Genomic DNA, 22,337 nt, shown 5'->3' on the forward strand with positions numbered 1-22,337 from the left:
ACTCACTCTGTCTCTCAAATACATAAATAAAATACTTTTTAAATTTTTAAACAAAGGTGGGTGTGGTGGTACATGCCTTTTATCCCAGGACTGAGGAGGCACAAGCAGGAGAATCACTGTGAATTCAAGGCCAGCTTGGGACTACAGAGTGAGTTCCAGGTTAGCCTGGGCTACAGTGAGGCCCTACTTCAAAAATCTAACAATAAAAAAGTAAAATCGAAAAACAAACAAAAAAAAAAATCATAAAAGCCAGGCATAGTGGTACACGCCTTTAATCCCAGCACTCAGGAGACAGAGGTAGGAGGATCGCCATTAGTTTGAGGGCACCCTGAGACTACATAGTTAACTCCTGGTCAGCCTGGACCAGAGTCAGACCCTACCTTGAAAGACCAAAATAAATAAAGTAATAATAAATAAATAAATCACATAAATAGTAAAGTCTGCAGGCTTTAGACTATATTAGTGAGAATACATAGCTAACTCCTGAAGAAACAAATACACCTGGTATCTGTTCTTTGATGGCTAGCTAATTAATAGACTCTCTATTTTGGCACTGCAGTTGCCTCTCATTATTAAATTAATAGTAATTATCTCTAATAGAGTTTCTGTGCTTTAAAATTCTAATGAGAAAGTATAAACAGTAGTCAAGATTTGAATCTAATATTCATCATTAAGAACAAGATAATAGATTTCAAATAAAATCCTAAATTGAAGACAAATTTATCCATAAAATCTTTTTTGTTAATTTTTATTTATTTATTACAAAGAGAGAGAATAGGCATGCCAGGGCCTCCAGCCACTGCAAACAAACACCAGACACATATGCCACCATGTACATCTGGCTAATGTGGGTTCTGGGGAATTGAACCTGGGTCCTTAAGCTTCGTAAGCAAACATCTCAACCACTAAGCCATCTACAATTTTTACAAAATATTTTCTTGAAAAAAAAAAAACAAGCCACCATATGGCTTAACAGTTGAGATGTTTGCCTGCAAAGCCAAAGGACCCAGGTTCAATTAACCAGTACCCACATAAGCCAGATGCACAAGGTAGCACATGTATTTGGAGTTGGTTTGCAGTGCTAGAGGCCCTGGCACGCCATTCTCTCTCGTTATCTCTCTGTACCTCTTTCTCGCTCTGTCAAATAGGTTGATAAATAAATAAATAAAAAGGGCTGGAGAGATGGCTTAGCGGTTAAGTGCTTGCCTGTGAAGCCTAAGGACCCCGGTTCGAGGCTCGGTTCTCCAGGTCCCACGTTAGCCAGATGCACAAAGGGGCGCACGCGTCTGGAGTTCGTTTGCAGAGGCTGGAAGCCCTGGCACGCCCATTCTCTCTCTCTCCCTCTATCTGTCTTTCTCTCTGTGTCTGTCGCTCTCAAATAAATAAATAAATAATTTAAAAATAAATAAATAAATAAATAAAAATATTTTAAAAATAAAAACGGGTCTCACTATTAATGCTTGGGCTGGCCTCAAATTCACAATCCTCCTGTCTTATCTCTTTCCCACAGGTGTGCATGTACACAACTGTGTGTGTGTTTGTGTTTGTATGAGAGAGAGAGAGAGACAGACAGACAGACAGAGAATTGGCGCGCAAGGACCTCTAACCATTGCAAATGCACTCCACATGCATGCACCACCTTGTGTGAATGTGTCACCTTGTTCATCTGGCTTACGTGGGTTCTGAGGAATCCTTAGGCTTTGCAGGCACGTGCCTTAACCACTAAGCCATCTCTCCAGCCCACAACTGTTTTAATAAAACTAATGGGAGTTAGTTGGATCCCATGAATATTTATTTTACATTCTTTTGTCTGTAGATTAAGAAAAAGAGTCATTCTTATTGCCTTATGTGCGTCATCCTTTTTGTGTAAACATCTCTAGCAATCCTACACTATCTGTGAGATGAATTTCTCTAAAATGCCTTGATGTGTTAGGATTGTAGTACATAACTCTAAGAGGTTTGACTCCTCTGACTATTTGCTAAATGTATTGGTGATTTCATCTAAATTAAAATTTTATATGGAAGTATACTGTGCTTAGAAAAAATCATATGTAACTGGGCATAGTAGAGTACACATTTAATCCCAGCACTTGGGAGGCAGAGCTAGAAGAATTTCTGTGAGTTTGAGGCCATCCTTAGCCCACATAGTGAATTTCAGGTCAACAAATAAATAAGATCATATGTATTGTGAGTATGCTTATAATAAAGCATCAGTTGAATTTTAAGGGCATTATTCAGTATTCTAAAATAGCAGATTCATTCGCCTGGCAGGTTATTCTCCAGGAAGGAAAAAATATTATAGGCTTTTTTTTAATGTTTGCTACTTCACTTTTGATTTTACTCTTTTTAAGGATGTGGTAGATACACACCCTGGCCTTACTTTCCTGAAAGATGCTCCAGAATTCCACTCTCGTTACATCACCACGGTAAGTTGAGTCCTATTCCACCTTAATGGAGCTCTGTAAGTCATCTTCTTCTCACTACCCAGTATCCAGATTTTCAGATTGTTGTACAAAAGCCATATGGGCCAGCCGTGGTGGCACATACCTTTAATCCCAGCACTTGAGAGGCATAGGTAGAAGGATCACTATGAGTTCGAGGCCACCCTGAGACTCCATAGTGAATTCCAGGTCACCTTGGGCTAGAGGGAATAGAGTGAGACCCTACCTCTAAACCAAAAAAAAAAAAAAAACAATATGGGCTATAAGGATCATTTCAGTTTTTTGTTGTTTTTTTTAAATTATTTTAGAGAAAGAGAGACAGAGAATTGGTGCACCAGGGCCTCAGCCACTGCAATCAAACTCCAGATGCTTGTGCCACCTAGTGGGCATGTGGGCATATGAGACCTTGCACTTGCCTCACCTTTGTGCATCTGGCTAATGTGGGATCTGGAAAGTCAAACATGGGTCTTTAGGCTTTGCAGGCAAGTGCCCTAATCACAAAGCCATCTCTCCAGCCCAAGGATTATTTTATTTATTTTTTAAAATATTTTTTTATTTATTTACTTGAGAGAGGGTGGGGGGAAAGAGATGGTGCACCAGGGCCTCCAGCCATTGCAAACGAACTCCAGATGCATGTGCCTCCTTATGCATCTGGCTTATGTGGGTTTTGGGGAATCAAACCAGGGTCCTTTGGCTTTGTGGGCAAACACTGCTAATTCATCTTCTGCAGTCCCCAAGGATTATTTTAAATGGAAAGAAATTGTACAGTAAAGCTGACTTAATTTTCAATCTGTATTTATTTCCCTTCATATATGTTCCCAATACTTAAGAAGGTCTCTGATGTACAGAATTAAAGTAATATTCTGTCTGGTCTTATAAATATACCTTTGCTGTCTTAGAATTTTTTCCAGCTTAGAGCCTCAGCTAAACAGGGCAGTCTTACTTGAAGGGAAACCTGTTGTTCTGAGAATACAGCTCTACCATAAAACATAACACTGCTGCATTTTGTTTTAGGTTTTGCCTCCTGTAGGGACTTCATTCTTTACTTTTCTTGGCACTTTTTTGCAATTTTAAATTTTTTCCAGGTTTTATCTAAGCCAGAAGGTGTCACTGTCATCTAAGACTACTTCAGATGTTAATTTTTGCTTATTAGCTACTCTGTACTATAGTTATCAGCTCTATCACAGTCATCCTAGACTGGTCCCTCATTTCTCTTTTATATCTCTTCTAATTGGTTGCACTGCTTCCTCCCTCTTTGTCCTGTAGTCTAGTCTCCTCAAAGCAGAGGGGTTATTCTTTAAAAATGTAAGTCAGGTCATTCACTCTTCTGCTCAGTCCTCTAGTAGTTTTCTTTCTCAGAATAAAAGTCACAGCCCCATTCTGTCTTGGCCGAGAGTGGTCTTGTACACAGATTGCCATCCACATGAATGCTCGTTGCTTCAGCCAGATACCTGGTCTCTTTCAGCCTTCTTGACTCTGTCCAGACCCTCCCCACTACCCTTCGTTTCACTTTTTCCTAGTGGGGTGTTGAGACAGGGACTCACCATGTAGCCAGGCTGGCTTGAATGCCTGATCCCCCTGCTTCAGCTTTCTCGGTGCTAGGATGACAAGCGTGTGTCACCACACTTAGCATATGCCTTACTTTCTTTCCTTAACTATCACCTAATATTTAAATTATTGTTCATTTCCTATTCTATAATATAAACTGCATGAGGGCAAGAGCTTTGCCTGTAGTTTTCACTGTTTTTCCCTAGTTCCTAAAATAGTTCCTGACAAATAATAGAAACACATTAAATATTTATTGATTGGATACTGAAATTATTCCTTTAATTTTTTTTTTTTTTTTTTTTTTTTTTCTTGAGGCTGAGGACATGGCTGTGGGTGAGAGCACTTGCTGAGAAACCGTGAGGACTTGAGTTTGATACCAGCGCCGTTAGGCCAGGTGTGGCCATGCTCACCTGTGGAGAGTAGAGACAAGTAGCTCTCTTTGGGTCTTACTGGTCAGCCAGTCTGACTGAAAATAGCAAAACCTGGGTGTGGCGGCACATGCCTTTAATCCCAACACTCGGGAAACATAAGTAGGAGGATTGTTGTGAGTTCGAAACCAGCCTGAGACTATGTAGTGAATTTAGGTCACCCTGGGCTAGATGCAGATCCTACCCCCCCCAAAAAAAAACAGAAGCTCCAAATTCAGTGAGACTTTATTCAAGGAATGCCACAGAAGAGAAATAGAGGGATATACCTGACATTCTCCTCTGGCCTCCATAGGCTTGCACTTAGGGCACACATATCTACAAATACACACATAAAAATAAAATAAGTATTGTAATGTTTTTATTTTAATGTTTAAAAATAATATATCCATTTTAAAAGAATAAACGCTGTCAAAAAGTAAATAATACCTAGATGTCCCTCAACTGATGAGTGGATAATGAAGATGTGGCACATTTATACAATGGAGTTCTACTCAGTGGTAAAGAAAAATGAAGTTATGAAATTTGCAGAAGAATGGACGGACCTGGAAAGGATTATACTAAGTGAGGTAACCCAGGCCCAGAAAGCCAAGCGTCACATGTTCTCTCTCATATGTGGATCCTAGCTACAGATGACTGGGCTTCTGCGTGAGAATGAAAATACTTAGTAGCAGAGGCCAGTACGTTAAAAAAAGAGACATAAAGGGAAGAGAAAGGAAGGGAGGAGGGTACTTAATAGGTTGATATTGTATATATGTAAGTACAATGATTGTGATGGAGAGATAATATGATGGAGAATGGAATTTCAAAGGGGAAAGTGTGAGGGGGAGGGAATTAACATGGGATATTTTTTTATAATCATGGAAAATGCTAATAAAAATTTAAAAATAAATGAAATATTTTTAATTAAAAAAAGTAAATAATATAAATTTTACATAGAAAAAATTTCTTTTGCTGTACCCTGGGGATCACACCCAGGACTTGGTATACTAGATAATTATTCTACCTCTGAGTTACATCTCCGGCTTCATGCAATTATTCTTGCTTAAGAATTCTGCACTAATTTTGCCTGCAATCCAAGATTATTGGATTCTAGTTATTAGCTCTTCTGTAAACTCAGGGCTCATACACAGCATAATTTAGAGCTGTAAGAGTTGGGAAAGCTGGGCACAGTGGCCTGTCACAGGCATTCCAGAGGCTGAGGCAGAATGATCTTAAGTTTGGGACTATCCTAAGCTATATAGAATACCCTGTCTCAGAAATAAAAGAGTTGGGAAAGACAATAGAAATAATAAAGTGCAGTCTTCTACCAATTCACAAAATGTTCTCTTCAGAAAAAGGGGGGACTTCTTTTTGAATTATCAGAAAAGATGTTAATGAACAGATAAAGAAATTGGATAAATTTTCCTCATTCTTTCTAGTTTGGTATTTCTTGAATTACTAGAATTACCTGAAATACCTGACCCTATAATACTCTATAGTCATTCAGCAAGTGGCCCTCAGGAAGTTTATGATTTTAAAGAGAAAAGGCATGAAAACATTTTGTCCCAATATAATTCACATTTTAAAAAAAATTCCTAATTGAACAAAAAGAACTATACTAATCAATGAATAGAATTATATAATTATCTCACCTATCATATTTTAATATTATTGTTTATACTTGGTAAATTTACACTTTGCTGATAGTATTATGCTGTTTTATCTCCAGTTTACAAAAGAAAAAAGAAAATTTGCTCAGAAGATTTGTGAAGAAATAATGACATAACAACTCCAAACAGCATGATAAGGCTGGGGAGACAATAGCTCAGGTGGTAAAGTGCTCACCTTGCAAGTACAGGGACCTGAATTCCATTCCCAGAGCCATGTTTGGTTTTTTGTTGTTGTTGTTTTTAAAAATAATCCTGAGCCAGGCGTGATGGTGCACGCCTTTAATCCCAGCACTCGGGAGGCAGAGGTAGGAGGATCACCATGAGTTCAAGGCCACCCTGAGACTACATAGTGAATTCCAGGTCAGCCTGAGCTACAGTGAGATCCTACCTCAGAAAAACAAAACAAAAAAAAATCCTGACATCATAGCATGCATTTATAATTCCAGTGCTGAAAAAGCAGAGATCTGCAGATCCCTGAAGTGCATTGGCAATCCAGTCTAGCCAATTTAGCAAGTTACAGGCCAGTGAGAGACACCTTGTCAAAAAGAAACAAAAGAGCTAGGGTGGGGTAGTTCAGTACCTAAGAAACAACATCTGAAGGTGTCTTCTGGTCTCCACACATGCACGTGCATGCACAAACATGCACACACACAAACAACATCGTAGCATAAACAAGATGCAGCTGGGAATGTGTATCTGCATGTACTGAGATAAGAGAATGACTGCTCTTGTGATAATTTCATACTACCACTCTCAAGAGAAGAGTGAAATAAAAAGTATAACTGAGGATGTAGCTTAGTGGAGTACTTGGAGTAGCAGTACAGAACAAGTCAAAAAAAATGTAACAGGGAATATCTGAAAACAGCATTTCCCCCCATTGGTTATATGTTCTTCCCAGTGCCTTTTCTATTATAAAATGTGGTCAAATAACATAAATCCATTGAAACATTTGCATTATTCCAGAATACAATGGATTTTTCTAAAACAAATGAAATTAACATCATCTTGTATGAAATTGATTAATTGATCTAAGATATAAAAGTGACCAAACTAGTGAAATTCTGCCATAATAAAAACAGATAAGTTCATAAAAATCATTACATAAGTCATAAAAGTCTATGCTACAGGAAGAGACTTTTTTTTGTAATCATTTTGTCACTTGCTTTAGACTAGAAAGACAGAACACTAGCTAAATAAGAAATTGCATCAAGAATCAGTCCACTATGTAGTCTCAGGTTGGCCTCAAACTCACAGTGATCCTCTACCTCTGCCTCCCGAGCACACCTGTAATCCCGGGTCAACCTGAGCTATATATAGCAAGACCCTACCTCAAAAAAACAAAAATAATAAGTCCATATTCTCCTTTATTTTCTGGAAGTGTTAGCAATTTAAAATAAGCTTATTTGATATTGCATAAAATGAAAGTTTAAAATATTAACAAACTATAGTCTTTTTAAAATATTTTTATTTATTTGCAAGCAGAGAGAGAGAGAAAATGAGAATAGGCACACCAGGGCATCTTGCCATTAAAAATGAACTTCAGGGCTGGAGGGATAGCTTAGTGGTTAAAGGTGTTTGCCTGCAAAGCCAAAGGACCCAGGTTCAATTCCCCAGGAACCACGTAAGCCAGATGCACAAGGTGGTGCATGTGTCTAGAGTTCTTTTGCAGTGGCTGGAGGCCCTAGTGTGCCCATTCTCTCTCTGTCTCTCTCTCTCTCTTCCTCTCTCTCTTAAATACATTTAAAAAAACTTTAAAAAATGAACTTCAGATACGTGTGCCACTTTGTGCATCTGGATTTACATGGATACTGAGAAATTCAACCTGGGTCTTCAGGCTTTGCAAGCAAGTACCTTTAACCACTGAGCAACCTATCCAGCCCCAAACTGTAGTTCTTGAATGGCAGTTTTACATGGTGGACCAACAGTTGTTAGTGAGGATAAATATTCTTTTTATCCATATTGACACATGCCAAGTTGTGAGAGAGGAGGTGGCTCACATACGTTTTTAAAATAAGCAGGGAGATTTTCAATATTTCTTTATGACACTGATGCTAGGAGTAAGGAGTAAGATATTTTTGTGGCTTGTGCAGATGGCATCTTAGTGATAGATTCAGTATCTTCCTTGGCCTGAATCCATCATCTCAGACTGAAATACCAGGACTGATTGTCAAAGACAAGACACTGATATTTCCTAAAGTGATCAAGCTGTTTGGTGAACAGTGCTCACCACTCACTAAGAGCTTTCTTTATTTTTATTTTTTTTTATAACTTTTTTTTTAAATTTTATTTATTTATTTATTTGAGAGTGACAGACACAGATAGAAAGACAGATAGAGGGAGAGAGAGAATGGGCACGCCAGGGCTTCCAGCCTCTGCAAACGAACTCCAGACGCGTGCGCCCCCTTGTGCATCTGGCTAACGTGGGACCTGGGGAACCGAGCCTCGAACCGGGGTCCTTAGGCTTCACAGGCAAGCGCTTAACCGCTAAGCCATCTCTCCAGCCCTATTTTTATTTTTTAATTTTTATTTATTTGCACGCAGAGAGAGAGAGAGAGGAGAGAGAGAAAATGTATATGCCAGGGCCCTTAGCCATTGCCTATGAACTCCAGATCCATGGGCTACTTTGTGCATCTGGCTTTTTCTTTTTTTTTTTTTCTTTTTTTTTTTTTTTGAGAGTGACAGACACAGAGAGAAAGACAGAGGGAGAGAGAGAATGGGCGCGCCAGGGCTTCCAGCCTCTGCAGACGAACTCCAGATGCGTGTGCCCCCTTGTGCATCTGGCTAACGTGGGACTTGGGGAACCAAGCCTCGAACCGGGGTCCTTAGGCTTCACAGGCAAGCGCTTAACTGCTAAGCCATCTCTCCAGCCCGCATCTGGCTTTTTAAGTGGGTACTGGGGAATCAAACTCATTAGGTTTTATAGGCAAGCACCTTAACTACTAAGCCATCTCTTGAGCCCCCTCACTGAGAGCTTTTTAACCCATTCCCCTTTCCTTTTGACAGAGAAAGAAATAATTTTGTTTTGTTTTGTTTTTTTGAACTAGTGTCTCACTTTAGCCCAGGCTGACCTGGAATTCACTATATAGTGTCAGGGTGGCCTTGTACTCACGGTAGTCCTCTTACCTCTGCCTTCAGAGTGCTGGGATTAAAGGCATGGACCACCATGCCTGGCAAGAAATAACTTTGTATGTGCATTTAACTTTTCAAATTACACAGGAGATTAGATTTCAGAGCTATATTACCCCAAAAATGGATTAGCAGTCTAATCACCATTGTTTGTCAAGTAAAAGAAAGACTTGTCATTTGAGTGTGCTCACCTGCATTCATCACCTGTACTAAGAAAATATTCAGTTAGGGCTGGAGAGATGGCTTAGCAGTTAAGGCCCTTGCCTACAAAGACAAAGGACCCAGGTTCGATTCCCCAGATAAGCCAGATACACATGCACGTGTATCTGGAGTTTCTTTGCAGCAGCTGGAAGCCCTGCCATGTCCATTCTCTCCCTCCCTCTGGAATAAGTAAATACATAAAATAAAATGGTTTTTTTAAGCCTTCAGTTAATATGTCTGAATTTAATCTACTTCAAAAACTGTAGATTATAGAGCCACCAAATACTTCCTTTCATGGTGATCTACATTTGTAAGTTTTCATTTCAGTGGCTATATAAAGAAAGGAAATTAACATGATTCAGCTGGTCTATCTGGTTGGTTAGAAATCTCTTGGTAAAAGATTTTGAAGTTTCTTTCACTGGTAGTAAATGACTATGGTAATTATTAATTATTTTTATATTTACTAAATTATGATTAATTTATATTCATCTGAAAATAATAGACCAAAAGTTAGAAAAGTTGAGAAGCTGTAACTAATGGAGAAGCAGCAGCTGTGTACTTTCACCACTAGATGGTGACATCACCTCAGTGATACAAACTGCTGAATCAGTAATGTTCCAACCAGAAAATGAGATGAAGTACACCACAGAATAAGATGATTTAGGCCATGGAAAAATCGGATAAATACATTGTTTTGTAATATTAGGTGAATAGCTTAGCAGAGGCTAAATAGAAAACAACTAATAAACTTCTTACAAAATTTTTTAAAGAGGGAAAAATAAAAGAATGAATACAGATTAAAGTTCTGTAATTGTAAGTATAACACACCTAAAATTTACTTTCACAAATAATATAAAACATTTTAGTATAAGACTAAATTTATATAGAAAACACATTTTGCTGAACGTGGTGTTGCATGTCTTTAATCCCAGTACTTGGGAGGTAGAGGTAGGAGGATTACCGTGAGTTCAAGGCCACCCTGAGACTACATAGTGAATTCCAGGTCAGCCTGAGCTAGAGGACCCTACCTCGAAAAAAAAAAAAAACTTAAGTTGAATTTATATTCAAAATTAAAGAATAAATATACACAAAACTTCATTGATGCTCAACATGAAAATTTTTGATTTAAGTATTAAAATTGAGAAACATTGTGGAATTTTGATAAATGAGATTTTTTGTTTTGTTATGTTTAATTTGAGACAAAGTCTCGCTATGTAATGCTGGCCTTAAACTTACTGTGTAGCTCAAACAAACTTTTTTTTTTTTTTTTTTTTTTTTGGTTTTTTTGAGGTAGGGTCTCACTCTGGTCCAGACTGACCTGGAATTCACTCTGTAGTCTCAGGGTGGCCTTGAACTCATGGCGATCCTCCTACCTCTGCCTCCCAAGTGCTGGGATTAAAGGTGTGCGCCACCACGCCCGGCTAAACAAACTATAACTCTTGATCCTCCTGCTGCGATTACAGGTGTGTGTCACCATGATTGGCTAAGTAATATTCGTGTGTGTGTGTGTACATGCATATGAAGAATTATACATGTGTACACATGCATGTGGAGACCAGAGGACCACTTCAAGGACAGCCTTGGGTGTTGTTCCTTAGGGACTTTCTACCTCTTTAATTTTTAAACAGTGTTTGAGGGGGGGCGGGTTCAAGGTAGGGTCTCACTCTATCTCAGGCTGACCTGGAATTCACTATGTAGTCTCAGGGTGGTCTTGAGCTCACGGCATTTGTCCTACTTCTGCCTCCCGAGTGCTGGGATTAAAGGTGTGCACAACCACGCCTAGCAAAGATGTCTTTTAATTCCTTGTCTTCCTGCCTTCACTTCCCTAGTGCTAGGATTACAGGTATGTGCCACCAACCCCAATTTATGTGGTGCTGGGGACCAAACCCAGTGCTTCCTGAATGCTGGGCAAGCATTCTACCAACTGTTATATTCCCAGCCCCAAGTCCCCATTAAAATATGGGGGAGGTGGTCAAGCTGTTGCTTGAAAATGCCACATTGAATAAGATACCTCCTCTGTCTGTAAAATCTTCTAAGCCCGAGTCATGGGGCCAGTAGAAAAAATAAGCACCAGCTACTTCTGGCTTCCTAATACGTAAGTCTTGTCAACATTAGCCTAAGAACTTGTGATAAAAAGTAACCTCATGACTTCATACCAACGCATTAATTTTGGGTTTATTTTAGGAAACTATTTCTTTTTTTTAATATTTTATTTATTTATTTATTTATTTGAGAGCGACAGACACAGAGGGAGAGAGAGAGAATGGGCGCGCCAGGGCTTCGTTCTGCAAACGAACTCCAGACGCGTGCGCCCCCTTGTGCATCTGGCTAACATGGGATCTGGGGAACCGAGCCTTGAACTGGGGTCCTTAGGCTTCACAGGCAAGAGCTTAACCGCTAAGCCATCTCTCCAGCCCGGAAACTATTTCTTATATTGATGTATTTGATGAGTTTAAGGGCACTTCTGTCCAGTAGTTCTAATTCTGTCCTCTGTTGTAAATCAGATGTCAGCTACTGAACCTCCCAGTAGTCAGCCATTCAGATCATAGTCCTATCTTCACTCCAGTCTTGTGTTTTCCTCAGGATTAAACATTATTACATTAGTAGCATCTTACCTGATTGTTTTGAATATAGCTACTCATTGCTGCTTTTTTAATATTTATTTGTTTGCAAGCAGAGAGAAATAGGCATAGAGAATGGGAGCACCAGGGCCTGTAGCCACTGCAAACAACACCAGGCAATGCACCACTTTGTGTCTGGCTTTACATGGGTAAAGGAATCAAACTCAGGCCAGTAGGCTTTGCAAATGAGCATCTTTGATTACTGAGCCATCTACCCAGCCCCCAGCCCTGTTTTCTGTTTTCTGTACATGTTTTCTGTAAGTCACAGACAAAACATGGTGGTTTACATGAAATACTTGCTAGAGGCCTTTCTTGGGTTGACATCTATGTGCTGTTCAGAACTTATGAACTGAGTTGTTCAGGTAGCTATGGAAGAACCCATATTTCTCTCTCACAAAGATAACACAAAATTCCATGCTGTACAGCTTTCAAACCTCATTATTGTGTCAAGAAGTTATTCACTAATGTTATATAGGGAGAAGCTGATCACACACTGGAGTGAAGGAAGAAAGATGGGTCTCTCAGAGTCTGGAGCTGTTGATAATCAGGTACACCACGGTGAGGTGCAACCATGGTGATTCCTGCAATAGGCTCGGCAGCAGGAGGGGACAGAAGACAAAGAGCTCTACCCCCATGTGTGTTCAGAAACTTCCCATGAAGTAGTGATGCTTGAGCTCCTTTGGAGAAGCTCAGGAGTTAGCCGAGAGAGCAGGTTGTGAATGGAGTGCTGGGCAGCAGAAATCAGACCTTCATCCTGATGTTAGCTTCCCTGTTTTGTTAATAATTTACTCTGAGGAATAATCCAGAAGCAGAATGGTGATTTAGTCTCTCATTGAGCCTGCTCTTTGGAAAGTTATCTGTATCTAAAATATCTTCTTTTCGTTGTTACTCTTGTTCCAAAGTAGCTTTAAAAAGGAGATCTACTTCCGTGATAGAATCACCAGGAATCCAGGAACTGTTAAGTCAGTGAGCTGGGTAACACAACTTTGTAATCCCAATACTCTGAAGGATCCTAAGTTAGAGGGCAGCCTGTATCACAAATAAATAAAACAGTATTTTTAAACTTTTTATGACAGAGAATTGGTACACCAGGGTCTCTAACAACTGTAATCAGACTCCAGGTGTGTGCACCACCTTGTGCACATGTGACCTTGTGAGCATCTTTAATCTTGTGCACATGCATCACCTCGTGTGTCTGGCTTACATAGGTTCTGGAGAGTCAGTCATGGGTTTGTAGGCTTCAGAGGCAAGTGCCTTAACTGCTAAGCCATCTCTCAAGCCCAAAATAATAATTTTTTAATTTTAATTTTTTATTATTGACAACTTCCATAATTATAATCAATAAACCATAATTCTCATCCCCCCCCCACTTTCCCCTTCACATCTACTCTTCATCATATCCCCTCCCGCTCTCAGTCTTTTATTTGGATGTCGTCATCTTTTCCTCTTGTTGTAACCGTCTTGTATAGGTAGTGCCAGGCACTGTGAGGTCATGGATATCCAGGCCATTTTGTGCATTGTAAGGAGTCCTACTCTTCCTTTGACTCTTACATTCTTTCTGCCACCTCTTCCAGAATGGACCCTGAGCCTTGCAAGATGTGATAGAGATGTTTCAGTGCTGAGCAGTCCTCCGTCACTTCTTCTCAGCATTGTGGTGCCTTTTGAGTCATCCCAGAGGTCACTACCATCTAAAAAGAGAAGTTTCTCTAACCAAAAGTGAGAGTAGCGTTAATACATGGGTATGAACATTTAAAAAAATGCTTACCAGGCAGTTTAGTGAGTATAATACATGCTTTTAGCCAGACACCAGCAGGTGTTACACCCCTAGGGCTCATGACTCCCCTCTCCCCTCGTGATAGCTTTATAGGCTCTAGTCCAATTAGAGAGTGGTTGGTTTCCCCCATAACAGACATGCCATATTGCACTTGTTAGCTCATTTGAACTGGCTGGCCCAACCTAAGGCTTGCAGTGTCCACAGTTGTTTATCTCCACTGATGACTTCTCTCTCCCCCATGGAGGTGCCTGCAGCTTAGCTTTTGCCAGCTTTCTGTCAGCTGGTCCACATGGAGAAGGTTTTCAGCTCAGCTCCAGCAGGATTTCTCAGTGACTTTGCAGCCCAAGCATGTGGCATCTTCAGCAATAGGGTCTTAGCAGCTACTCTTGGTGGGAAACCAAGAGCCTCACAATTGTCTGCAATGTTTTGGGACATCATAGACCTCCCTGGCCAACAACTCACTGGAATGTATCCCATCCTGGGCACAGAAAGTTTTCTAATAACAATCTGTGACTTCTGGGTGCACCATTGTCCAAAAAAGTAGGTTTCCATATGACTTATTCATGTCCTCTTCAATTTTGATTAACCCTCCCCAACCCTTCCTTTACTCAGTCTCTTCCACTGATCTCACTTAGGCCTTTCCACTCCCATTAATCTGTTCTTTACTTACATATATATAATACCATCCCCTTAAGTCCTCCCTCTCCTCCCTCCCTCATAACTCCTTTCTGTCATACTGACTCTGCTACCAAGTTTTATTCCAACTTACATACAAGTCCAAACATTTGTAGTAGTTAGGATCCACATATGAGAGAGAACATGCGGTGCTTGGCTTTCTGGGCCTGGGTTACCTCACTAAGTATAATCCTTTCCAGGTCTATCCATTTCCCTGAAAATTTCATAATTTCATTTTTCTTTACCACTGAATAGAATTCCATTGTATAAATGAACCACATCTTCATTATCTGTTCATCAATTGAGGGACATCTAGGCTGGTTCCACTTCCTAGCTATTGTGGATAGAGCAGCAGTAAACATGGATGTGCAAGTATCTCTAAGGTAGCGCGATGAGTCCTTAGGATATATGCCTAAGAATGGTATATCTGGGTCATATGGTAAATTTATTTTTAGGTGTCTCAGGAACCTCCACACTGATATTTTTCCCCATATTGACAGCATTGATTATCATTTGATTTCTTGATAATAGCTCTTCTGACAGGAGTGAGATGGAATCTCAAAGTAGTTTTAATTTGCATTTCCCTGGTGGTTAAGGATGTACAACATTCTTTAGATATTTATATGCCATCTGTATTTCTTCTTTTGAAAACTCTGTTTAGTTCCTTAGCCCATTTTTATTGGGTTGTTTGATTTCTTATTATTTAGTTCTTTGTATATCCTGGATATTAATCCTTTGTCAGGTGTATAGCTGGCAAAGATTTTCTCCCATTCTGTGGATTGCTTCTTTTACTCTATTCATGGTGTCCTTGGCTGTGCAAAAGCTTTGTAATTTTATGAGGTCCCAGTGGTAGATTAGTGGTTTTATTTCCTGAGCAACTAGGGTTATATTCATAAAGTAGTTGCCTATGCCAATATGTTGAAAGGGTTTCCCTACTTTTTCCTATAGCAGTTTCAAAGTTTCAGGTCTGATACTAAGGTCTTTGATCCATTTGGACTTAATTCTTGTGCACAGAGAAAAATAAGGATCTATTTTCATCCTTCTACATAGAGATATCCAGTTTTCCAAGCACCGTTTGTTGAAAAGGCTGTCTTTTTTTCTAAAGAGATTTTGACATTTTTGTCAAAGATCAGGTGCTGTAGCTGCCCAGATATCTGGGTCCTCTATTCTGTTCCATTGATATACATGTCTGTTATTGTGTCAGTACCATGCTATTTGTGTTACTATAGCTCTGTAATATAGGTTAAAATCAGATATGGTGATACCACCATCCTTATTTTTGTTGCTCAGAATTGTTTTAGCTATTTGAGGATATTTGTACTTCCAAATGAATTTTTGTATTGCTTTTTCTATTCTATGAAGAATGCCATTGGGATTTTGCTAGGGATTGCAGTAGATGTGTAGCTTGCTTTTGGTAAGATTGCCATTTTCACAATATTGATTCTTCCAATCCAAGAACAAGGAATGTCTTTCCATTTCCTAGTGTCTTCTGCAACTTCTCGCTTGAGAGTTTTAAAGTTTTCATTGTAGAGATCCTTCACTTCCTTAATTAGGTTTATTCCAAGGCACTTTTTTTTAAAGGTAATTGTAAATGGGAGTGATTCCTGGATTTTACCCTCCACATGTTTGTTGTTTATATGTAGAAAAGCTGCTGATTTCTGTGTCCTGCTACATTGCTGAAAGTGTTTTTCAGCCCTAACAGTTTGCTGGTAGAGTCTCTAGCTTCCTTTATGTGTAGAATGATATCATCTGCAAATTGTGATAGTTTGATCTCTTCCTTTCCAATTTGTATCCCTGTTATGTGCATCTCTTGCCTTATTGCTATAGCTAAGACTTCCAGTACTATATTAAATAGAAGTGGGGACAATGGACACCTTTATCTTGTTCCTGATTTTAGTGGAAAAGTTTCAAGTTTTTCCCCATTTAGTATTATGTTAGCTGTAGGTTTGTCATAAATAGCCTTTATTATGTTGAGATATGTTCCTTACATTCCCAGTTTCTAGTTAGACTTTTATCATGAAGGCATGTTGGATTTTGATCATGTAATTTTTGTCCTTCAGTCTATTTCTATAGTGTATTACATTTACCAATTTGCATATGTTGAACCATCCCTGAATCTGTGGGATAAAGCCTTCTTGGTTGAGGTGAATGATCTTTTTGATAAATTCTTATATTCTGTTGGCCAATATCTTATTGAGAATTTTTGCATCTATGTTCATGAGGGAGATTGGTCTATTGTTTTCTTTCTTTCTTTCTTTCTTTCTTTCTTTTTTTTTTTTTTTTGTTCCGTCTTTGTCTGGTTTTGGTATCAGGGTGATGCTGGCTTCGTAGAAGGAGTTTGGTAGAATTCCTTCTTTTTCTATTTTATGGAAAAGTTTGAGAAGCATTAGTGTTAGTTCTTCCATGAAGATCTGGTAAAATTCAACAGTGAATCCATATGGACCTGGACATTTTAGTTGGGAGATTTTTTTATATATAACTGCTTTGACCTCTGTACTTGCTATAGATCTATTTAAGTGGCTAATCATCTTGATTTAATTTTGGTACATCATAGATATCAAGGAAATTATCCATTTCTTTCAGATTTTTCAAACTTGGTGAGTATATGTTCTTATAGTATGTTCTTATGAGTTTCTGAATTTCTATGATTTCTGTTGTTATGGTGCCTTTTCATCTCTAATTTTATTACTTTGTGTCTCTTTCTTTTGGTCAGATTTAGTAAGGGCTGATCAATCTTGCTTGTCCTTTCAAAAAACCAACTCTCTTTTTTCTCATTAATTCTTTTTAATTTTTTTTCTATTTTATTCTGCTCTGATCTTTATTACTTTTTCCTGTCTACTTATTTTTTTCTTACCTTGTTCTTTTTTTTCCCAAGCCCTTAAGATGAGCCATTAAGTTGTTTACTTGCAACCTTTCTAGTTTCTTTATGTGTGTGTGTGTAATTTTTGAGAGAGAGAGATACAGAAATAGGCAAATAGAGAGAATGGGTGTGGCAGGGCCTCCAGCCACTTCAAATGAACTCCAAATGCATGTACCCCCTTGTGCATCTAGCTTACATAGGTCCTGGGGAGTCAAATCTGGGTCCTTTGGCTTTGCAGGCAAGCACCTTAACCTCTAAGCCATCTTTCCAGCCCTCTAATTTTTTAATATAGGCACTGAAAGCTATAAATTTCTCTCTTAGGACTGCCTTCATTGTGTCCCAAAGGTTTTGGTATGTTGCATTCTCATTATCATTTGATTCTGTGAATTTTTTGATTTCCTTCTTGATTTCTTCATTGACTCATTCATCATTTAGTAGTTATTGTTTAGTTTCCATGATTTTGTGTATGCTCTTTAGCTTTTCTTGCTGTTTATCTGTGGTTTAATCCCATTGTGATCAGATAGAGTGCAAGGAATTATTTCAGTTTTCCTATATTGGTTAAGGTTTACTTTATGTCTAATATATATGGTCTATCTTAGAAAATGTTCCATGTGCTGCTAAAAATGATATGTATTCTACACATCTGGGTGAAATGTCCTGTAGGTATATGTTAGGTCCATTTGTTCTAGGACTTCATTTAATCCAGATGCCTCTATTTATCTTTTGCCAGGATGACCTGTCAATTGATGAGAATGGGGTATTGAAGTCACCCACTATAACTGTGTTTGAGGTTATCTGTGACCTTAATTCTAGTAGTGTGTGTTTGATGAAATTGGGAGCCCTCCATGTTAGATGCATATGTATTTAGAAAGGTAATGTCCTCTTGTTGGAGTGTGCCTTTAATCAATAGAAAGTGACCTTCTTTATCTTTCCTAACTAGATTTGAAGTCTACCCTGTCAGATATTAGGATAGTGACCCCTGCTTGTTTTTTAGGCCCATTTGCTTGAAATACCATTTTCTAACCTTTCACCCTAAGATAGTACCTGTCTTTTTATGAAAGGTGTATGTCTTGGAGGCAACAAATAGATGGATTCTGATTTTTAACCCACTGTACAAATGTGTATCTTTTGGTTGGGGCATTGAGGCCATTGATATTAAGAGTTATTATTGAAAGGTTTGTATTTATTCTTGCTATTCTTCCTGTTTTGTAGTTCTTCCTGTTGTTCTTTTACTCTCTTGTATGAACTACTATTTGAATATGGTATATATTTTCCTATTTCCTTATGTGTATGCTTTTCTTTCTTTTCCATGTGGAGGATCTTTTCAAGTATTTTCTGTAGAGTTAGTTTAGTGTTCATACCTTCCTTTAGCCTGTTATTGAAAGTTATTGAATGTCCTTATTTCTCTGTCTATTTGGATGGATGGCTTTACAGGATAAAGTAATGTTGGTTCATAGTTTTTTTTCTTTCAGAACTTGGAATACATTATTCCATTCCCTTCTGGCTTTTAAAATTTGTGTTGAGTAATCTGTAATCCTGATGGGCTTGCCTTTGTATGTGACTTGATTTTTCTCTGTAGCTGCTTTCAGCATAGTTTCTTTGGTTTGTGTGTTTTGAAGTTTAATTATAATATGATGGTGAAAGATTCTTTCCTGATTTTGCCTTTTGGCATTCTGAAGGCTTCCTGTATCTGCAATGGCATCTTTTTCCCAATTTGGAGGAAGTTTTCTCCTATGATTTTGTTGAAAATGCCTACTATGCATTTGGTGTGAAATTCTTCTCCTTCTCCTATACCCTGAATTCTTATGTTTGATCTACTGGTAAGACTTTCTACAGAGTTTTCTATTTGACTTAACTCTGTTTTTCACTTCTGATATTTCTGATTAGTATTTTTTTCATTATTTCTATTTCCTTACTCATGTCTTATATTGACCTCCTTATTTCATTAAGTTGGTTTCCTGTGTTCTTCTTCAGGAGTTTGTTTTCTCCTTTGATTCCTTTGATTTCTTTGAGTATAGATGTAATCATTTTTTTGAAATCTCTGTCAAGCACTTCACCAGAAACAGTCTCACTGGGCGGTCATTTCTGATGGATTTATAATTTTTTGGTGAGATTATATTGTCTTGTTTTTTTGTGTTTCTTATATTATAATGTAGAGATTTTTGCATCTTGGGTTAATTTGATGCTTGGGTGTTCTAATTATCTGCAGTGTTCTTAGCCATGTAAATCCAATTTTATATATCTTCAGGGTAGGAGTTTATGGTGCTAAGTGTAGCTCTTAAACTCCAAGAAAACATCAGAAGCGACCCTCGGTGTTGAGTTTGCCTGCTACTCAAGTATTCTAGTTTGACTGGGTGGAGCAATTTACTGGCAAATTCTAAAATTCAACTGAGCAATATTCATACCCAAAGTAATATTTTTAAAGCCATGCTACCACAAAAGCTACATAAATTGCTCCTCATCCCTGCTTCCTTGTGGAGAAAAAAATCTAGTTGCAAAGGAAAACCAAACACATAGGAATGACACAGGTGTAAAATTGTTACGAATGCATGTGGCCTTTTACCTCCAGGATTATACTCTGCCTTCCTTTTCCACTCCCCACCTTCACCACAGCACACACATCTTTAGTCTGTACACATTTACATCCTATCATTTCTGCTCTTTTCCAGTTTCACTTTTTGCTAAGTTCACTAAAACGGTTGATAATAACAGAAATGTTCTTGCCAAAATAAAGGTCAGGATATAAATTATCACAGGTTGCATAAGTTTTAAATTCATAAGAATTTGAAAGGCAGCAAATCACTAAACATCATTAAAAGGCCAGGCATGGTGGCACACGTCTTTAATCCAACCACTCAGGAGACAGAGGGAGGAGGACCGCCATGAGTCCGAGGTCACCCTGAGACTACATAGTGAATTCCAGGTCAGCCTGGGCTAGAGTGAGACCCTACCTCGGAGGATGGGGGAGACCAGCTAAAATAATGCCCTCTTGTTACCATGCCACACTGACAGTCATCCTTCAGATTGTTCGTTAAGCCAACCCAGTAGATGCTTTCCACCTCATTTACCTTTCGCAAAAACCTATCCAGCCCAGTAAACACTACTTCAAGTAGGCATCCATGTGTAGATGGAGGGTAAGCAAAGTAAATGGTATTTAAACAGCTGAGAAGTAAAAACTTGAGGACATGAATTTGTTTTCCTAGTGGGGCATGGTGGTGCATGCCTTATCCCAGTATTCAGGAGGCCAAGGTAGGAGGATTGCCATGAGCTTGAGGTCAGCCTGGGCTATAGCAGTGAGAGCCTGCCTCAAAAAAATAAATTGTTTTCCTATAGGTATAGAATTAAAATATGAGGGATTTTTTAACTAGGAATTACAATTAACTGGTGATACTTAGTTTCAAATATAGTCATGACCTTTGGGAAAGTAAGGGAGGTCTGCACAGTTTTTAATTGGTTTTTGTTTCCTTTTGGAGCCAGGTTATTCAGAGGATATTCTACACGGTCAACAGATCTTGGAGTGGAAAAATTACTTCGACTGAGATAAGAAAAAGCAACTTTTTGCAAGTATGCTTTATATAAAGATAAAAAGAATAGTGGTGGTTTAGTGATGAAGTAGCTGCCTTCCTAAGATTTATAAGGAATTTAATAATTTTACATGATTTTAGCAAATATTTACTTACTCTATACAGTAAGCATTTATTGGTTACCCATAGGAGTAATGTGAAAGAAAATGGAATAACGAGGGATCTCTGCCTGGAGGCAGACCCTGCGGAAGAAGAGTGCAGGGCCACCCGCACGGCACTTAGTCCCACATATGGCATAAAGGTTCAGAGGAGGCCTCAGAGAAGGACGGCCTATGATCTTGACCTTGGGGACAATTGAATCTTACCAAGATTTTAAAAAATGGTAGAGAAGGGATTCCAGAAAGAAAGCAGTGTAAGCAAAAGCCAGAAACATGAAGTGTCATGTTCAAAAACTGCGACGAGGGGAACGAGGAGATCCACACCAAAGTACATGGGACTCCGTGGATGTCTTCAGCCCCTTACCGCTTCCCATCTAAAGACATGGGGGGTCTTTTTGGGGGGAGGACACTGCCATACAATGTGAGGTGGCCCAGGTTTCTTTAGAAAGTGAGTATTTTGGAGAATGGACTGGGACCCTGTTGGGAAGCACCTTGTAAAAGAAATGGAAGAATACAGGCTCAATTCTTTCCATAACGACCCTTTACTCAGCTACTGTTGGATAAGTTACTTAAAATTCCTTTTAGGAAAGAAGACATTTCATTCATTTATTTTATTTAGCAAACGAGAAAGTATTGGCCACTAGTGGGAGCCTTTTACTGAGAAAATCTTCATGTCTGATTGTTTAAGCTTCTAGAAACATAAAATGGAACAGAACACACTTAAAAGTATTTTAAATAGCCAGGCATGGTGGCTCATACCCTTAACCCCAGCACTTGGGAGGCAGAGGTAAGAGGATCACTGTGAGTTCAAGGCCACCCTGAGACTACGTAATAAATTACAGGTCAGCATGGGCCAGAGTGAGACCCTACCTCAAAAAAACAGAAAAAGGGTTGGAGAGATGGCTTAGAGGTTAAGCACTTGCCTGTGAAGCCTAAGGACACCGGTTCAAGGCTTGACTCCCCAGGACCCACGTTTGCCAGATGCACAAGGTAGCACACGCATCTGGCGTTCATTTGCAGTGGCTGGAGGCCCTAGCATGTGCCCATATTCATTCATTCTCTCTCTCAAATAAATAAATAATAATAAATTTTTTTAAGTAAGTATGTTAAATAAATCACACTAAATGAAGCTTACACTAATAATAGAACCTTATTACTCTTTATTTATCCTATTTTCATCTGAGACAGACAAAGTAATGAAGACTTGTCAATTAACAGACCATAATGGATATATAAATAGTCTGTTATTCTAAACTGGACAGTTATCATCACAGTCATTGTTGATATTTATTGAATGGCTGATGCCTGTCTGGGCTCTCAGTAGGTATTATA

At 38.8% G+C, this 22,337-nt stretch overlaps 1 protein-coding gene across 3 annotated transcripts in view; it reads left to right on the forward strand.

Moving 5' to 3' along the window:
• Ppp2r3a (protein phosphatase 2 regulatory subunit B''alpha) overlaps nt 1-22,337 on the forward strand; it is a 205,946-nt gene that overhangs the window by 122,138 nt on the left and 61,471 nt on the right. For all 3 annotated transcript variants that reach the window (XM_045136758.1, XM_045136759.1, XM_004664345.2), the window contains exons 8-9: nt 2,352-2,426; nt 20,801-20,887. In XM_045136758.1, the coding sequence (XP_044992693.1) occupies nt 2,352-2,426; nt 20,801-20,887 (162 nt within the window). The remainder of the gene's footprint in view (nt 1-2,351; nt 2,427-20,800; nt 20,888-22,337) is intronic.

This window comes from Jaculus jaculus, chromosome 17, assembly GCF_020740685.1.
Source record: "Jaculus jaculus isolate mJacJac1 chromosome 17, mJacJac1.mat.Y.cur, whole genome shotgun sequence".
NCBI lineage: Eukaryota > Metazoa > Chordata > Mammalia > Rodentia > Dipodidae > Jaculus > Jaculus jaculus.